Here is a 20,660-nt window from a genome sequence, read left to right as displayed (position 1 = left end):
CGGAACTAAGATCAAAATCAAATGACTGTCCCAACTAAATCAGGACGTACGGTCTCTTAACGATTACTAAGAAGTTTTTGAACATATACGATTTCATTAATGAAAAAGATTTTAACACAAAAATGCATGTTAAGTGAGATACAATAACACACTGAGCAAGGCTGTGATAATATGTAAAAAAAAAAAACAGTATCACGTAATAGTTTCAACACAATAACTGTGTCTTCATCAGATTATTGCTCAGTGTGTTATTGTGTATTAGTACAAAATGGAAACAAGGCCTGATAGAATAGTAAATGAGACACTAAAAATTCACCAAAACGTAATATTTTTTCTTTATTATTATATGTTATTCCTCATTATAAGCTGCATTTAACATAATATTACAACAAACTTTTACAAGCAGTTCTGCACATATTTTAATTATTACTATTTATCTTCACACTAATCAACACACGAAAATGCTATTCAACAAATGCAATCTTTTTTTTTCTTTTTTTTTTCAAACATATGTATACAGCTACAACAAATAAAACAGAAAAATTAATAATACCGAATACAAAGAAACAATTCATTCACTTCACAAGCTGTTCACTCAAAAATCACGCCATTTTTCTTTTCATTAATGCAAAACGAAAATCATGATTAAAATTTCAAGCATACATTGTCCAAGAACTAGAAACTACTACCACCAAAATAGATTTTTGAGTTGATTTTAACGTTCCTTTCAGCAGCGAGGCTACATGATACGGGACCTACTGATTGACGTGGAATCCGAACCACATGAACTCCCGCCGAGAATCGAACCCAGGTCTCCCACGCCAAAGGCGCGTACGCTAACCGATTAGCCACGAAGGAGCTGTACTATCAAAATGGAGTGGCAAAGTTCTCTGTAATGGTGCTTAGTTGAGAAATGGGTCAGAGCATGTTATGACGTTAATGAGCCAAAGTACGTTAATGATATATTTCTCCTGAGTAAAGAAAACGTCCGTTGGAACGCTATTACACTTGCATGCTATTCTGTCAAGGCACAAACTTCCTGATACTGCTGGAAGTCAAGTGTATCTTATATGGAAGAATAATAATTGACGTGCGCAAATAAACATTTATGTACTGAAATAATAATTATTGAGCGAATGGAAAACATTGTAATAATTAATTGATTACTCACCCAAATAATGTTCCTTCCATTTATATATCTTTTTCCAATATTTCAAATGCTTCGCTGGGGCATGTTTTGTCAGAACTACAAGGCTTAAGGTTTTATTTTATTATTTTTTTAATGCACGGTTTTCATATTGTTCATGTATCTCAACAGTGGTAAAATAATGAATATTGCACAATATATTTTGTGAATACTAGTTGTTTATCTATTTGCAGAGAGAAATTATTCTATTTATAAATTATGAAATGAAATGAAAGTTAAGTTTTACGTCTCACAGTAATGCCGGCTGGGTTAAAGGAGACGGTGATGATGAGAAATGAATGAAAATGGTGAAATGAAGAAAGTGAGAGGAAACGGGAGAATCCCGAGGAAACCCACACACACAGCGTTTGTCAACCACCAAGCTCACTTGGTGCGAGCTGGGATCGAACCCAGGACCCCACGCACAGAGGTGAGTTCATAAGCTATGTAACAACTGATATGTGTAAATTTAACCTTAGTGCATTAACTTAATTTCTAAAAACCTGTTAATTTTTAAGGATCCTCTCAACTAAAATCGCCTTAAACATGAACATTCATATATATCCAACTAACCGACAACTATTTCGAATTTCTGTGTGCACAATGTAGCCAGATCAAATAGTGCTTCCCAATTTTGGTAATCATCTGTAAACTATTTCTGTAATTCTGACTGTTTTTTGTATCTACACTTAAAAGACGTAATAAAGTTATTTCTAGTCATTAAGTTTATTTTTGTCGACATAATTCGTAATAATACAATAGTCTTTATTCAGATTTCCTTTTTCAGTGTTTAGCAACGCTTTTTTTTTTCGCCATAATGTAATACGCTTCGAATATATTTCTTTCGATACTCGAAGTAAGCACAGTGTAAAATTTTCACATTCTGCACTGAATGTTTAGTGTTTTGGAGATGTTTTGACAAACCGGATACAGCTTAGGGACTTCCTTATGTGTTCTATCCTGTGTGCTATCAATGTTTCTTTTTTTTTTTTTCATCCTAATGTAGGTGACGTCGCACGCCCGAGCGAAACATTTGAAATATTGGAAAAAGTATAATTGGAAGAGGTATTATTTACGTAAGCAGTCAATTAATTGTTATAATTACTTAGTTATTATGTAGCTGGTATCCTTAATCTTAATTTTCAGCCTATTATTTCACACCAGCTCAACACTTGTACCATTTATAACTACAGGAATAAGAAACTGATAAATCTTGCCTCTGCTCCATTTCCTTAGTGGCTTCATTTAGTTAAGCAAGTACAACTCAGTTAAAAAACCTGCGTCTTCGTAGAATAATTAAACAAAACAAGATTTCTTTAGTAACGCCAAATTTCTATTAAACTTGTTGGGTTTCATTGCACACTCTATTATATAGCTCTTTACTAGTTCTTGGATGATGTTCCCTCGGTTTTAATTTCGCTTTTAGTTTTATTTACTTTTTTTAAGAAAAGTGGCGTGAATTTTATTTTGGCAATTAAAATTGGACGTAATATTCAAACATTCTTGAAAAAACAGGAAACTTATTGGAACGTTCTACATTTGATTTCAAACTAGCATGACTTTATCTAATGGATACATACCTTCAGATAAATACATTTTTAAGCATAATTTTCGAGTGCATGGCTCGATTCACCTGAGGCTTTGTTTAATTTAACAAAAAATATATTTCAGACTAATACTAGACTAACATAATGGACCAACTTGTTCACGAAATATAAACAACAAGAGAGTAAACACAATTTTGAACATCATTATGCCAGTTGATATATGCACATCAGTGGATGGAGAGCATAAGCAGCTGGATACACCTTATTTGTGCTTTAACATTATGATGAATTTAGGTTAATAATCTACCCAAAAGGATCATTTCACTTACTTGAAATTCTGTTTCAGAAAATTCCTTGAACTTTCAAGCTTTCGGCTCTCCCCTGAAGCCTTGTTCATGAAGGATAAAAACAGAATTGGAACCCTGACTACTGCTAGCGTACGCTAGCCATATAACAATGTACAAGTTCAGAAGGAAAGGTGACAAAATATATATATATATAATAAAGGAATGGAGTTACCAGGGTAGAGCAGTACAGAAATACCTTGTTGACTGCTGGCGACTACGTGTGAAATGGCAGTCGTGACACAAGGTTTCTGCATTGTTTTATCCTGGTTATGTTTTAAACTAATTGGGACATGAACATCAATTACATCATAAGAATAATTGACTTTAAGACGTGTCTGCTTACAATTAAGAAAAATCTCTTAATAGTTAGCTATTTATAGTAGGCAGAATTTTGATACACAGGAAATTGTGCCAAAATTTACGGACAGGCTTAACTATGTCTAATTACTACTTATGCTGGTCATGCACTGGTTTGCAAATATTGTATCCTCGTCCTTTGCCTTTAATTATCTCTATCTAATTTAGTTAACAATCATCATCTCATACACATTATTTTGCAAGTCTTCTCTTATATAACATATATACCCCCCCCCCCCCCCTCCAAAGTCGACTAATAACCACTAACGATAACCACATTTCTTTCAATTATTATGCAGACATATTTCATATAGAGAAACACTACCGGAATCAAAAACAAACTAAGCGTAACTAAGCACAACAGTTTCGATCACAAATTAATTGACACAACGTTGAACAGCAAAAGTAAAGACATCATTATTCTTGCCGAATCCCTCTATGAAAAGTTTCGAAACCATTGTGCACGGGAAGAAATCAGAGCTATTTCTTTGCTCCCCCCCCCCTCCCTTCGAGAGATATTCTTTTTATAAAAGGAATCCTTTTATCTCTTATTATCCGATACAAATACGATGCTTGTAATGCATCTTTGCTTATGCTATGTTTTACTGTGCAAGAGTCATGTAAATTCGTATCATTTTATTTTATGAAGAGGTTACCGCGAAAGCTAGAAACGCAATATGACAATAACAGAGATTAACCACGATTTCTAATATTCACTCTTTTGTGTGTTGGTGAATGTTAAAATAAGTTACGTTAAAACATGCACGAAAAAAAAAAAAAACTACTTGAAATATCAAAATATTTATTTATTTTTTTATTTTTATTTTATTTATTTATTTATTTTTTTAAATTTTGCATTAATTTTACTCTTTTCTTCCTTTCGGCTCTTAACTAAATCACTGATCCCTTTCTGCGAAAATTACAAACAGCGATACAGACATTTCTCTTGGCCATTTTGATCTTAAAACACATTTTCCTTTCCTGTTTCCTTAAAGTGCAATTCCGATACTCACAAGCTTAATGACAAAAATTCTAAAACCAAGGATGTATTCCGATAGGGAAAATTAGATCATTAATTTACTACACATATTAATACATCTATATTCAATTTTCCACTTTACATGGATCAGAATGAGATTTTTTCATAGGTTTATATAATAAAATTAGCCTATTATTAAGTTACAACTTGTGCATTGATCGGAGAAGCAAGGGAGGAAGGCTTTATCCTCATTCTCCACTTTCAATATGCAGCATAACAACTGATGACATTTTCAACAAATGCTGCATTTCCAAGATACACAGTAATATATACTGGTATATAGAACAAAAAGAAGCCCTAACCATTTTCTGCAGCACACCATCACACTTAACTAGTAGATATAACATTATGCACTTTAATTTCCTTAAAACAGTAACAATAATAATAATAATTAAAGGAATGTACAAATCTCTAATGTTACTAATTAATCATACAAACCCATTACCGACAATGTATTTAATACAAACGCAAACAACACGCAAACAGTGATAAATATTTATACTGTATTTACGATCTAAAAATGACTATCTGTATAATGTACAATATTTTTAACATACACACAATATACAATATTTCTGTTAACCAGACTAGGTTAAAATAATCCACTTATACACACGCATTATTATATATATATTATTTTACAGGCACTCTCATCAAAATAAAATACTTTCTTTTTTTTTTTGGAATAACATATCACAAATCAATACCTCCTCCAGATATGTGTAAACGTGCCAACAACATACTCTGTTTCTTGTTAACAACAAATGCAAGCAATATTAATACTGATAAAGGAAGATCACAGAGATGATAGCTATTAAAGAGTCCATTCTGAGAAGTAAACAATAATAAAAAAAAAAAAAGTTATTAAAGTCTACAAACAATAAATATTACGCGCTAGCAGTTTCAGTTAAAATTATCTGGATGTTCAGCAGTCGTGGGCAAATAAAAAGAATCAACAACTAAAAATTTTATGTAACGTGTACCAGTAACTCAATCAACAACAGTGCTTCAGTGTAGCATCAAAGAAACTGTTTTCATATCGTTATGTTCTCATTTCATTTAGTTTCTATTTTCTTAATTTTGATTACTAAAAACCATAATCACCCCATAAATCCAACATAAATTTAACTTTCCCGTTTAAAATTCCTGATGGATGCTCTTTGTGGTGGGCGAACACCGTGCGTGTGGCTTTTGTCGGAGCTTTCCCGTTTCCTCCCACTTTCATCATTCCATCATTTATTCATTCCTATCATCATCGTCTCCTTTAGCCTACTCGGCATAACCATGGAATATAAACTAAAAGATTTCGTTTCTTTTTCGTGATAAATGTTATAGGATGCATAGCTTTGCGGGACTCCAATCTCTCTTTGCTTGCCAGGAGCACTGAGAATCGTAACCCACACTCACTCAGCTTGCCTGGAGCTCTGTGGGAATCCTTCCATGGTTGCCTGGGCCTTGGGACACCTATTTACCCTATTTAGTGGATTTTGTATTGGTCTTATGACCACAATTATAGTGATTCTGTGTTATATTTTTTATAACAGAAATTTTTGTAATACATGGTTGCAAGAGAGAACCGAATACCGTGTACAAATTGCTCCATTTTCTACCTAAACAAGGTTAATTTTACAATATTTAAAAAGACAAAGACATCTTACTTTAACAACTCTATATTAAATTATGATACGTATAGTTTAGAAGGTATCTCTCGCTCCTTCTTTACTGTGTAATATTCTGCTACGATGCTAAACTCCTTATATGAAGGGATTCTTCACTCTGGAAATTCGCATAACCATAAAATGAAAGCTCGTACCAACGGATTACCAGTTTAACTGGAGCATATTTCAAGTACTTCAAATGATTGTAAGCACTTTTCTATCTAGTAACTGTGTTTCCAGAAAAGCATTTCAACATTTCTGTTGTATATAACTTGGAAGTGTAGAATGATAGTGGTATGGATTTTAATTTTATCTGAGTTATAGGACTTTCCCGAATGAAAAATCCCTTCATCATGTTAACTATAACAGTGTAGCAGAATACGCGGATCAGAAAAGACTCGAAACTGCAAGTGTTATAATTCAACACAGGGAAGTTAAGGTAGAATATATTTGTCTTTCTAAAAGTTCTTCAAATTACCATGACGAACTTCAATGACCAATACTATTACAGTGAAGTAATATATCAATTCTCAGCAACAACTTTCAACATAGAGCGCCCTGACGCTCTACGGTTCTGGTCTTTTATGTGGAAGGGCCGGGTTCGATCCTACTAGATAGGAATACACATCAGTGACGACGCTACAGGGGGCAAAGGTGCGGTCCCCCGGTGGCATCGTCCCCCAAATGCCCCTCAGAGATGATGTATTGTAAGGTAGCTCAAATACTAACATTTTCGGTATACAAAAAAGTAGCTATTCCTCCCCCAATAAAGTACCTGCCTCTCCGCTTCCCCTCCCCCCAAATTAACGCTGGAGTCGTCACTGGTACACATGGTTCGAATCATACATTAAAATTTTTCAGGAGATAACCCTGAAAAAACGCACGAGTACGATGCTGTCTACCACAAACTCGCATGACTGAGGAATGAACAAAGGATCCCTCACTCCAGAGGACAACAAAAGTATATATTTATATGTTCGGAATGAATTTTTGTAACGCACTTCTCTATAATACAGAAAGCAAGCTTCTGTAACTTACCAAAAACTACGCTGATATTAAAACCATGTGTTTGGAGTTTAATGTTCTTTTTCAGCAATCAATCCATATGGGACACAGACTTACAGCTTAATGTAAATGTATTCTACCATGAGACAAAACAAGTTATCCCACGAGAATGCTACTAGTATTGTTTTTTTTTTTTTTTTTTTATTACTATGAAGGAGATTTCATTCCGAAGTTATTCAGAAAAAAAAAGTATGTAAAAAGCGTATATACTGTATTTGCCGACATATAAAAAGCGCCCAATTTTTGGCAGGAAATATATGCGAAATTAATAATGCTTAACTAAATGAAGAATCCCCCACGTTTCTGTGAATGTCTATAGCGTAATGTATGTGTGTCCAGAGAAAGTATAATATTATGGAACGATAAAATAAAGCAACTATATTCAAAGTACATTTACCAATCACTGAACTGAACGTAGCTGGAATATTGTTGCACATCGTACGGAAACGTAGAACATCAAACAACACACAATCGGAAGAACTTATTAAGACTAGAATACACTAAATCACTATTGGTATATACGATGCATTCAAAGAAGAAAAGTTGTAATGCACCGCTATGATATAGCTGAGCTAACGCATTATAGAACATCTTTAAAGAATGTTGGATAGGAATACCGTGCTGTATCGAATGATATACAAATTTAAATTCTACCGGAAATTTATAAAATTTTCGAATCGAAATTAGTAAATAAAATATATTAGATACAAAAAGATGGACTGTTAATGATATAGTAAAGAAGACAGTTTTGTGATTTGATCGGCAATGTATATCCATAGAAATATGACTGTAAATGTATAGAATCCCGAATCAAACGTCGAAAAATTAATTCAATTGTATTAGTATTTATGTTTTATATTTTATGTTTTGTGATCTTAACGTAAAGAAATTAATAATCAGATGAGCAACGCGCAATTTCATAGAAATAAAGCGTCATTTGAAATTCTGGATGACGTCTATATATTTAAATATATTTGAGAAGCTACTTTTTAGTTTACTAGAACAGCCCTCGACGAATTATTCACTATAATGATAATAATAATAATATAATGAAATAGGAAAATTGGATACAAATATAAGTACATGAGGTGATGATATTTGATGAATATGTATTAGTTATAGTATGTAATTTGGAGGAAAAGGCTGTTAAGAAGGTGCAGAATAACTCTCAATTCAACCATTATATAGATATTCGTATGTTGCTTTCCTAAATACTGCATCATCTACTTGGTAATGCACAGATTGATTATTATTGATTGAGTTTATATACATCTGGCAGAAAGGCGAAAGTTATGTTTTTCCGTGGAAGTTTCTCTATCAGTACCCGAGCCTCAAAACAATTAATCTGGAAAATTGTGAAATACTCTTTTAATGCAGCTAGAGGGAAGGCGAGAGTGGTTCATTTGAAAGTTACTTATGGACATTTCAGATATATGCTTTCACTAGCTGAAAATACCAATTCTTCGCATGGGAGCTGTATTTGGAAGTCAACGCCTGTGGGAATATCACTATTCATTTCAGCGACCGCAAAAACTATAGATTTGACACTAATATCGGTAATTTTGGATTATTTTTAAATGTCTCGGTAGCATCTCTCCCGCACGTGATCCCCGGCCGGCATACAATGGCAGCTGAATCTGAAAGCCATCGCTAATGGAAGTGTCACCATTGATCTCAGCGACCTCGAAAACTATGAATTTGATACTAATATCGGTCATTTTGGATTATTTTTACATGTCTTGGTATCCCCCGGCCCGTAGCCAAATGGGGTGAATTTGGAAGTTAATGCGATCGGAGTTTCCGCGAAAACTATGAATTTGACACTAATATCGATCATTTTCTACTACTTTTACATGTCCCGGTAAACGTTCCCCCCTCCTGAGATCCCCCTGATTCGAATTTTGAAAAAAAAAAAAGAAAAACGCTTCGTCTTGATCTGGGGCCTGGGCCAAGGTACCCGTGACCAAAATTTGGTCACTCTCAGAGTCCACTCGTCTGGTCTCCAGGCCGCACAGAGACAAACACACAGACAAACAAAGTCTGTTTGGTCTCTAGGCCGCACACAGACTGAAAGAGACATAGACAAACAAACTCTTTATTTTATTTATATCAGATAGATTAACAATATTGAAACGAGAATTTCAGTGTCGAATTCAAGCATAACTGACACTTTTCCTCGACTGCTGAACACCCTGACTATAAATCAATACGAAAAATTTTATTTCGTACACGTTTTGTTGTTGAAATACTTCAATCCACAGAAGAACGGGACTTCATCGATCCATCAAAAGAGAAAAACATATAATTTATTCAGGCAAGTAAGCTTTTTCTTATTTATTACTCATGATAGATCTTAACGAGATTTTTTGAATGTAAAACAAGAGATTACTAAATCGAAAATCCGGCACAAATCTATTGACATTAGTGCATAAGCAAAAAATAAGTAAGATCCCATTCTACCTGTCTTGTGTGCATTTGTGTAGATTCATATGCCTCATACCAACTACATTATCAATAAAAGCACATTAAAAAAATAACACATGATAATCTTCCATGTAATAAAACAAAAACTACCATTACTAAGGACTTTACATTAGTACGGCACATTATCTCAATATGGTGTAAATACACTTCTAAATGCAACACTATCTTAATATGATGTATAACTTTAGAAAATATATGTATATATTTCTAGTATTTCCATAATCCAATTCACATTATTCTTCTTTTTTAAAAAAAGTAATAATTCACAAAAAATGTCAAATTATATACAGGATGCCGTCATAAATCAAGGCAATTTTAGGATTATATATATATATTTCTAATTCTGTACGCCGTACAATCATAGCACAATTGGAAGATTTATTAAACATAACTCTAAACTATAACTCTTTGGCATTAGAGTTCCCGAAAAGTTATATCTGGTCTTAATCATTCTGACAGAATTACGTAATTCTAAGTTATTAGGGAAACTTCAAGTTAAATAATAATAATAATAATATACAGGGTGACTTTTTTAAAACTCATGAATTTCATTTCGGTCTAGAATTTCTAGCTGAAGTCCGATTTTCATGTGGTTTATGGCAAATGATCACGCAAGGATGGGAAATGTATGGAACTTTGTTTACTGGTTTAAATTCATCCGGGATAATATTGGCCAGGTCTAAAGAAAATGAGCAAATATTCGCCAGTGTACCTTACAACTGGAATGAGATTTTGGATTTTTGAAGCAACATTGCAGAATACAAATTAAGTGTTAGTGAGGATACAAATTAAGTGTTAGTGGTAGCACCCATAAATCACATGTTGAATAACTATAGCCAGATTCTTGCGACAAACGATACAGAGATTTCTTGGGGGGCCTAACGTGTCGATAACTGACATCTTCCACAACACCCGCCTGCGTGGTCCGATGCTTCCATATCTCACTTAGAAGCGATCCTGTTTCTCCCAATTTATTCACCAGCGACCATATTAGGTTCCTGTCTGGGGCAGAACGTGAGGCAAATTTGTTTCTAAATGCCTTTTGCGTGGCAACAATAGATTTCGTTCTCGAAAAACATTTAACGATAAACTCATGGTGCTCCAAAGGGTATGCTACTCCCACTGTGTCCTATCATACTCACACAGTAGCACAGAACTGTACAGCACAAGTCTCAATACAACGGCCTAGTTTTCTGTTTCTTATTGGCAGCCATCTAACGAAGAAAACTCAAATCTGCACACTGCACCGCATCTCATTCCAATTGAAGGTACACTGGCGAATATTTGCTGTTTTTCTTGAGGCATGACGAATATTACCCCGGATGAATTTAAACTAGTGAACATAGTTCCATACATTTCCCATCCTTCCTTGATCATTTGCTACAAACGGAATGAAAATCGTATCTCAGAAATTCTAGACTGAAATAAAATCTATGAGCTTTTAAAAAATCACCCTGTATTTTAATATAAAGAACTGGCGAATGCATCGCTCAATTAAGAAAAGGCAATATAACTTTTTTTTAAAAATCTACAAAATAGATTGATTGATTGATTTTGTAGTTTAGCGTCCCTTTCAGCAGCGAGGCTATATGAGACGTGGACCTACTGATTAACGTGGAATCCGAACCACATGAGCTCCTGCCGGGAATCGAACCCGGGTCTCCCACGCCATCTACAAAATAGAGTTATTTGGAGGGGTATACAGAGAAAGATAATAAAAAGAAATGCATTACCGTTGCAATTCCAATTTTATGAGACATCCTGTACAATTATAATGCACACGAATGAACTTCTTGGTAACTAGGCACTTTAAATACATATTTTGACCACGATAAAAATGAACAACCTATATTAAAAAAAAAATTACAACCTGATTACTACATGTACATGTCTACATATTTAAATTAGATTATCATCATTGCAGTTCTTAATAACTGTGCCAGAAATACATTACAATTTTACAAAGTTTCATAAAAAATTAAACAGGAATAAATTAGCGAGATCACCAATAATATCTACTGTTATTTATTTATACAGAGTATTTCGCGATTTTTCCCTAATACAGATTTTTCGTACCATAAAAAGAAAAAAGTTAACTTTACTGAGATTAATTATGTAGAGCTGCAGATCTGAAAATATTACGTCAAGAATATAAACATATAATATGCTTCACAAGGAAATGGAAAATATTTTGGTTGATAGTAGTGTAGATTCTGAGTAAATATGTCCATATGAATTTATATGCGTGCGCACAAGGGCTATAATGAGAAATTTTCTCCATTGCAAGGGACGCTTTATGCTCAACTATCGCAACTTGTGGATAAGTAAAATGGTAACAAGAATTTTAAGAAAATGACCCAAAAATGGATGATTGAAAAAAAAAAAAATCCTGGCCAATAATTAGTTTTTGGATCAGGAGCCACAAAATTTTTGAACGGCCCCTAAATCGAATTTTCGTATTTTCTACGGAATAAGCACATCATACTGAGTTAACTGATAGTTTGGGTTTGGCTACACTATATGTAGTTTTCCAGATATAAGACCTACAATAAAATTTTTGATTGAAATATACTGGATCTAGATTCAAGTGCTACGCTCAAAAATTCATTTTAAACCGTTCAGTCGTTTTGCCGTAAACAGATGCCATACAACGTCAATTTCATTTTTACGAAGATTAATTATCAGGGCGATCACTGATAACTTTATTTTTTTTAAAAAAAATCGTTAATATTGTTTCATAATTTACGTTACTTAAGAACTTACAAAAATTTATATTAATTGAAATTGGAAGATAAGTTTTTAATACTTTGTTTTGTGTCTATGTGTAATTGATATTGATATGAAACCGATAAAATACAGAAATATTGATTTATATTTCCACTGAAAGAATTAAATAATAACTCGGACAAGAATTCTTAATGTTTTCACCGTTTTAATATACCAACATTGTTGCAATAATAATATACACTCACTTCGCAAAAAGTTTAGGGAAATGGAATACGTACAAAGAACGAATTAATTAATTTAACTTGTTTAATTAAGAGATCGTCGATCGTACCTCACCACACATTTGAAAAGAACTATATTTTTCACATTGGTGGTATGCCAAGTTACTTTGGGTCAATAAGTTTTTGTGTTTCGTGCATCAAAAAATGTTGCATAAAAAAACAATATTTAATTTATTGTTTTTATTAACTTTCACAATAATTCTTTACTCATCAAACAAATGTATCAATGAATTTAATGAAAACCCGGCACATGTCTATATAAACATATTTTACTCAGAAAAATTCCTACCATCTATCGACATCTTTATTGTTCGTCCTGAAACCTTATCCTCACAAGAGACTCAAGCAGCATTAATTCACTTCATAGGAAAGGAAGAAAGAAAGAAATAATAAATATATATCTAAATCACATAGAACCTATCTTCTATAGTACTAGCATCATGATCGTCAATATAAAATAGATATAAAGGGTCTACCTGGTGTCTGTTTTAAAAAAAGGCATAAGTTTTGCAATGGTAGGGTAGGACATATAAAACATATTTTGATGTATATAATTATTATAAAATTATAAATAAACATAAAATACAAAATAAGAGCACTTCAATTTGCGAGTTATTTTTACTCTTGTACTTGAATTTACTATTGTATTTATAATTCAAAATATGTGACGAGTTGTAACATTCACGTATGAAGTTACAAAAAGGTTATTAAATCGACCATAAATGAAATACAGTTTGCGATTTCTCGCTGAGGTGGTAAACTTTGTAGTGTTCATGTATTTTTCAGTAACTATCAAATATAATAAATTAACGCTTCCGCTAACTAACGCTATGGCCTACGGAACCGAAAGATTTAATGCTGCATTTAAGTCTCCACTGATTTTTGTCCTTAGTCAACTGGATTCAGTTTCTACTTTGAAATGCTATTTTTGCGATATCTATCTTAATATTATCCTCCCATTTACGCCTAGGTATTTCTAATGATCCTTACCTGATTGGGTTTCCATTTAAAATTTTAAGTGTTCCTACTTTCTTCCATTCTAGCTACATGATCTGCAAACCTGAATCTCCTAGACTAAATCATGACCTGACTACATTACTATATGACCTGATTCTAACAATGTTAGATAAATGGTATAAAATACGCAGTTCCTCATTATGAAGTTTCCACCATTTCCCATTCCCGTTCTTCATGGGTCCGAAAAATTGCCTCAAGAAAAATGAAATGAAATCTTTGAGTTTTACGTCCCACGGATATGCCGGTTAGGCTAAAGGAGGCGGTGATGATGAGTAATGATTGAAATGGTGGAATGAAGAAAGTGGGAGGAAACGGGAGAACCCGAGGAAACCCACGACACGGTGTTTGTCCACCACAAAGTTCACTTGGCGGGGGCTGGGATCGAATCCGGGACCCCAAGCACCAGAGGTGAACGCTCTATCACTGAGCCACCGCGGCCCCTAAATTGCCGCAAGATTTCACTTTCAAATACTTTCAGTCTGCGTTCAGTATGCGGCCATATTTCGCAACTATACAGCACAACAGGCATATTTTACGCTTTAAATTCTTCGAAGAATTCGCAATGACGAAAAAGTTCGGACTGAATAATAACATGAATTCCCTGCTTTCAGTCGATACCTAACTTCTTCGTGGATATGGTTTCGAAACATACAGAACTTTGACACCTATTTTTCTCAGAAATAGCATTACTCAGAATCGGTTAAAATTATTACGAAGATCCTATTCTGCTTCAAAAATGGTTATTTTGCAACTAGGTAGCTCAGGCTAAGGCTCACTATGCTCAATGAGGTTCGCGGTCGCCAATTTCAACCAGGCTCGATACCTTCAATACGGCTCACGCCAGCTCGTTCTCCCGCTCACTAAGGTCTTGGGTTTGTTATACTAAATGAGGCTTGAACTCGGTCGTGGTTGCGCTCACTAATCATGCTGATACTCGAGCTCGCTCGGACTCGGAATCTAGCTAGCTATCAATTTCAGAGGTTTGCGCTCAAAGTTTTTTTTAGAAATTATTGAGTCCGAGCCAGGATACCGAGTTTGGACATTTCTTTCCTGCTTACGTACTTAAGGAGGCGAAGAGATAGTTGATTCCTCCAGCCAGACAGTCTAATATTTCTCATGGTTACCAAATTACGTTCAAATAAAGCAAAAAAGTTTCTCTAGCCCCATTTTACCCCAGTATTTCAACCACTTGATGAAGCCCAATAAAGCTGAATATTAATTTTTAACAGGTGGACCCTTTATATATTTTAACTTAAACTACAGTCCTTGCAAACTCTACACTCCATATTGTACATTTTTAAATGTATAATTTAAATAACAAAAAAGTAATAAATACAGTAAATGTATATTACAAAAAAATACCTTATTAACAAATACCGTAAGCTCAAAAAGACGTTATTTAAAAGAAAATACATACTAATTTATAATTTCATATTGATTCATCGAAACACTTTTACCACAAAAATTCATTAATACTAGGAATAAAGTTGTACCATAATTTTACTATTTGATTAATAAATACACCTATAGACTACATTAAAACCAACGACAATGGAGACTTTCCACCATTTCAACCCTCGCATTTACTCAAATGCTGTAAACAAAACAATTTCTAACATTTTTTTTAAAAGGTATTCCATAACGAAATTTTACTGCTAGAATAACTGCAGGGATTAAGCTGAAGCTTAGATTTTTCCCGTATTGTTTGCGTTACCAGATCCTTTGGCAAAAAAGGCTTAAGACTCCGTAGGATTGGACTGAAACCACCCGGCAACAAGAAATGTTAAGACAGAAATATGAGGAAAAAAAAAACTGTTACTCACTACAAACCAAAGTATTCCTTTAAGTAGTACTTTCGGGAAACCCGGTTTCCATCTTCAGCTTAAACCAGTTCGAAGTGAATTTAAAATCATGGAAAAGAAATACGAATGAGTAAAAAATGGTTAAAAAGGAATTTAAAAAAAAATTGTGAAGCACACAACTTCTTGTCACACAAAGGTCAACATGTTACTGAACATTATTTTTTAGCAGGTAACATGTGTTGAACTTTGTGTGACAAGAAGTCGTGTACTTTACATATTTTTTATTCCGTTTTAACCATTTTTTTAAAAAAATCCATTCATATTTCTTTTCTGTTTTTAAATTCACTTCGAACTGGTTTAAGCTGAAGATGGAAACCGGGTTTCCCGAAAGTGCTACTTAAAGAATACTTTGGTTTCAAGGGCGCCATCAGGGGGAAGCAAGGTGGGGCGCTAACCTTCCCCCTAAGAGGAAATCGTACTTCGGAATATCGAAAGCCCAATAGAATTTTTACATTAGTTATAGTAAAATTTGAAACCTCACTTATATTTGCCCCCTTCCCCCCTGGAAACCACAGTATGGGCGCTCTTGTTTGGTTTGCGGTAAATACTAGCTTTTTTACTTATATTTCTTTCTAAATATAATCACCGTTCGCAATACACAGTGATAAGAAATGTTAAAATTTATCATATTTATTGAACAAAAATGTACTTACAAAGATGAGAGTACTCTATTTAATTTCCAATTGTAGGCTCAAAAATGCGAACCTGTTTCCATGGTAAATATTTTTAGTTTCATTTATAACTTAAAAAAGAATCGTAGAACGAAACCTGTGCTTTAAAATCTCTCAATTACAGGATACTAGGTCAACATTGAAAATCGTCCTTTTCTTTGCATGGATCAAATTCGGGACCACACGCACCAAAGGCAATGACCACTAACCATTTCGCCCACATAGAAGCACAGTAATAATAGCAAATATAAAATTAAATTCCCTACTTATAAGATAACACAGGAATATTTGGTTTCTGGAAGAACGGGAACTCAATACCAACTCTTGCTTGCCGGGCGGTCGATCTACCAGTGACACGACCTTTCTTTCTGTAGTTTGACCTTTCGTTACTTCGAATTTTTCTGATTTCAAGCTTTAGTTGACCCCTGCTATATTCATATAATCTAATCTAAGTAATATAGTCATCTGCAACACCTTTTTGAATTTCTTTTATTAACATCTTTGAAATTGATGAGATGATTTGAGTAAATGTTACTGCAGCCTAAAAACAATTTCTTCAAATTACACCACACAATACTCAAATCAGTTCTTCATTTCGAAGTTTTTAGCATTAAATTATAAAATATCATTTCTGACGATACACATGCGTAACAGAATCAAAAATAATAATAAGCACTACGTTATTTCTGAGACACAATGTATCAGTACTTACGAATTCTGATTGGCTAAAAACTTACGTTATAAATACAAAAGTAAAAGAAATAATTAGAAAAATCACGATTTTTAAAACATACTTCAAAACAAGGTGCCGGTTGCATACCTCAAAAAAGAGAAAAAAAAGCAATAATAATAATAATAATAATAATAATAATAATAATAATAATAATAATAATAATAATAATAATAATAATATCCTTAAGAGCATTTTGTACGTTAAAACGCAAAGAATCCACAAATAAATGTATTATTTTCAGGGCTTGAAAAATCTTGCTTGCAAGTACTCGCCAGCCAAAAATGTACTAACCAGACCATTTTGCAATCACAGTGTTTATACAAATAAACAAAAATAATTTTGCGACGCAATAAACACATCAATACATTTTTTTATTTTGTTTATTGGTATGTCTCTTACAAATTAAAAAAAAAAAGTGATACCTGCTATTTATTCCTGAATTCACGTTTTTGATTAATCCGACTTTACTCACCAAATGAAAAAAAAAAAAGTACTCCTCACTGGCGAGAAGACGAGTGGATTTCTCAAGCCCTGATTATTTTAATAGTATTTTTTTTTCTTTTCAGAAAAAGGCATTCAGCCTATTTTAATATTTTCTTCTTCTTTTCAGAAATAGGCATTTAACCTTTCTTCTTGAATATAACGACATTGAACGTTATCCTTCTAAAAGGGTGAGACTCTATCACGTAATTCTACAATTTTTAATAACGACAAAGTGTGGACGTATAAACGACAAAACTAGATACCAACTTTCGTGAATAAGTATCCTTTTCACCCTATATAATATTATCTAATTATATATTATGTTTAGAATCCTAATTAATACTGTTAAGAAAAATCCAAGAGATACATATTGTTTAATTCAGTTTGTAATTCTTTACTACAATATCCTACAAATAAACTAAGTCTGTTGTACAAATTGAAATTGGAAGTTTCAAAATAAACCAGTTTCATTTGTGCCGTGTCAAAACCTAACTAAGCACATAGCCAAAATCCTTATACAGTGAGTATCAAAAGTTACTGTCCCATTAATGAAACATACATTGCTAGTAAATTTTCTACACATGGAACACGTTTTCTGTTTTCTATAGAAAACACGTTATTTCACAAATTAAAATTCAGGAAAAAAGAGTAAATGTTGAAACAAGTTTCCTGAAATTATACCTCAAAATGCTTTATAGAAACAGGTCAGAACTTTTACTGCCAACTGTTTACAATACAACGCAAGAACTGGTGAACAACACGACGATCTTTGATTTCAAGAAAGAAGAAGAAAAAACGGAAATGGAAAAACAATAAATATGGCTATAGCTGTATGCCTCCACAGATATCTACACTCAGCAAGTTGCCAAGTTATCAGGTTTTACTGAAATGTGGGAAGAGGAGGCGCAAGTACATACGGGGAAAAATGTATAGGAGAAATGGCGCGGGTACATACTAAAAAGGTAAGAAGGCGCAGGTATCTAGAAAAAAAAGACTTACGTGCATAGAATAAAAATGGGGAAGTGATGGCGCATGCACATAAAAAAAGAAGACAAGGCGCAGGTACATAGAATATAGCAGAGAAGAGATGGCGCAGGTACACAGAAACAGAGTACAAACTTAAAAACAAACAATAATGTCATATAAATCAAGTCCACAATATTTTCCTTAAGAATAACTACTCAGTTACGCATACGCTTTCCGCAACCTATCTTACTGGCTACGACTCTCCAAGTGCCTTTATATTTTGTACTATTTTTGTGCAAAATATTCCATACAAATATAAATACTCTCTTATATACACTTCTTATAAATGTTATCACTGTTAAACTCACTGAAATTCAAGTACTTCACTCTGTTGCCGCAAAGTGCGAGCAGCTGTGTTGCTCGTTCTCTCTTCGGAATGTGGTCGCGCAGGAAACGTCTCGGATTTTCTGTAATATCAAATAAAAGAACACTTGAGATAAAATAATATGAAAATAACCCCTAGATGTCCTTATTTTACTAGTGTGTTATTTTAATAAATATGTTATTACACTATAAATGATGAGAATTTATATATTGTGAATACATACAGGGTGTTTCAAAACAAAACCGACAACGTTTGCGAGGTGATTCTTGACATCAAGATAAAACAAAAAAAAAGTATAGGCCGACCTGAGTGCACAAATGATTCCTTTCGGAGTTATATGCTACCGAAAACATGAAAAAATTAACTTTAAAGGTCCATAGCTCCAAAACTATGAGACTTACCGTAGTCGGGTCACGACTTCACTTAGCAACTAATGTGTGCGCTATTCAAAAATACATCGTTTCAGAATCCTGCCGTACTTCCACAACAATTTTTATAAAGATAGTTATTGAGTACTTTAAAATATATGTCCGTAGCCAAACTCTCTCTATAAAAATTGTTGTGTGAGTACCGCAGGATTCTGTAACATGTATTTTTGGATAGCACACATACTAGTTCCTAAGTGAATCTTGGCCTGACTACGGTAGGTCCCATAGTATTGGAGCTATGGACCTTTAAAGTTCACTTTTTCATGTTTTCGGCAGCCTACAACTCCGAAAGGAATCATTTGTGCACCTAAGTTGATCTATACTTTTCCTCCTATGTTGGTGTCAGGAATCAAATTCCAAACGTTGTTGGTATTGTTTTGAAACGTTCTGTATATGTAAATGAAATAGGTAATCTATAATTATAATTATACTTAAAACGAGATCAAGCTAGAAACATTCTACATCTGACTCTTAATTAATGCACAAAGGGAAATATTCCTATTTAATTCTTAGGGCACATTCCTATTTAATTAAGTGCTTGATGAGCAGTAATACAGAACTTTTAACCCTTTTAAATTCTTGCCTTTTTCGGCATTTTTCTTGAGTCTCAGATAAGCAGCGACAGTGTCATCCCTATTTACCCTAGGATCATGATTCATACCTCGTTTTTCTCCGAATGGAACAGCCTTTCAAACGGTACCAGTTACATGTCCCTATAATGTACCAGAAGGGAATTATTTGAAAGAAAATCGGGATTTTTTGACAAAAAAAAAAAACTTCTTCAAAGTTTGAGGCCCCCTGGGGCTCTACCGGGTCTGCGCACAAACCTCCAAAAATTTGGAAAAATACTACGTAGTGTACTAATTACTTGTGACAAATTCGAATTTCCTGTCTTGAATAGTAAGGGCGGGAAAATTTTTTACCCATGTTGAGAGAGCATCAAAAAAAGGCCCAAAAATTCCCTAAAAACAACCTACAAATTAAAAAAAAAAAATTCTGACACGTCCCTAATGATCGTAAAATTATGGTTCATACATCGTTTTGTTCAGGATGGAGTAGCCGTTCAGATGGTATCATCCGCATGTCCCTAGGACGTCCCTAAGGAGGTTACAAGTGAGGAAAATAGGGATTTTTGCTGAAAAAATCCCTCTTTTCCTGGTTTGAAGCCCTCTGGCGCGGCCCTGGGTAAACATAGAGATCCAGAAATCACTTTCGAAAATACTACTTCGTGTACTAATTGCTTGTGCCAAATACCAATCTCCTATCATCAACACTAAGGACTGGAAAAATATTTTCCTCTTCTGCGAATATTCCCAGAATGTCCCAGAATACCCTATATAAATTTCAAAAATTTCTTGACACGTCCCTAAGTATCGTAGGATCACGATTCATACACCATTCTCTTCAGAATAGACCAGGCTTCC

At 33.8% G+C, this 20,660-nt stretch overlaps 1 protein-coding gene across 4 annotated transcripts in view; it reads right to left on the bottom strand.

Moving 5' to 3' along the window:
• Nucleotides 1-2,622: 2,622 nt before the first annotated feature.
• Nucleotides 2,623-20,660, bottom strand: part of LOC145684081 (clavesin-1-like) — a 52,219-nt gene continuing 34,181 nt past the window's right edge. For all 4 annotated transcript variants that reach the window (XM_081755953.1, XM_081755952.1, XM_081755954.1 and 1 more), the window contains exon 5: nucleotides 2,623-18,890. In XM_081755953.1, coding sequence (XP_081612079.1) covers nucleotides 18,788-18,890 — 103 coding nt within the window. In that variant the 3' untranslated portion in view covers nucleotides 2,623-18,787. The remainder of the gene's footprint in view (nucleotides 18,891-20,660) is intronic.

The sequence above is a fragment of the Thermobia domestica genome, chromosome 4 (genome assembly GCF_964235325.1).
Source record: "Thermobia domestica chromosome 4, izTheDome1.hap1.1, whole genome shotgun sequence".
Lineage (NCBI taxonomy): Eukaryota > Metazoa > Arthropoda > Insecta > Zygentoma > Lepismatidae > Thermobia > Thermobia domestica.
This window is presented reverse-complemented; position numbering and strand designations above follow the sequence as displayed.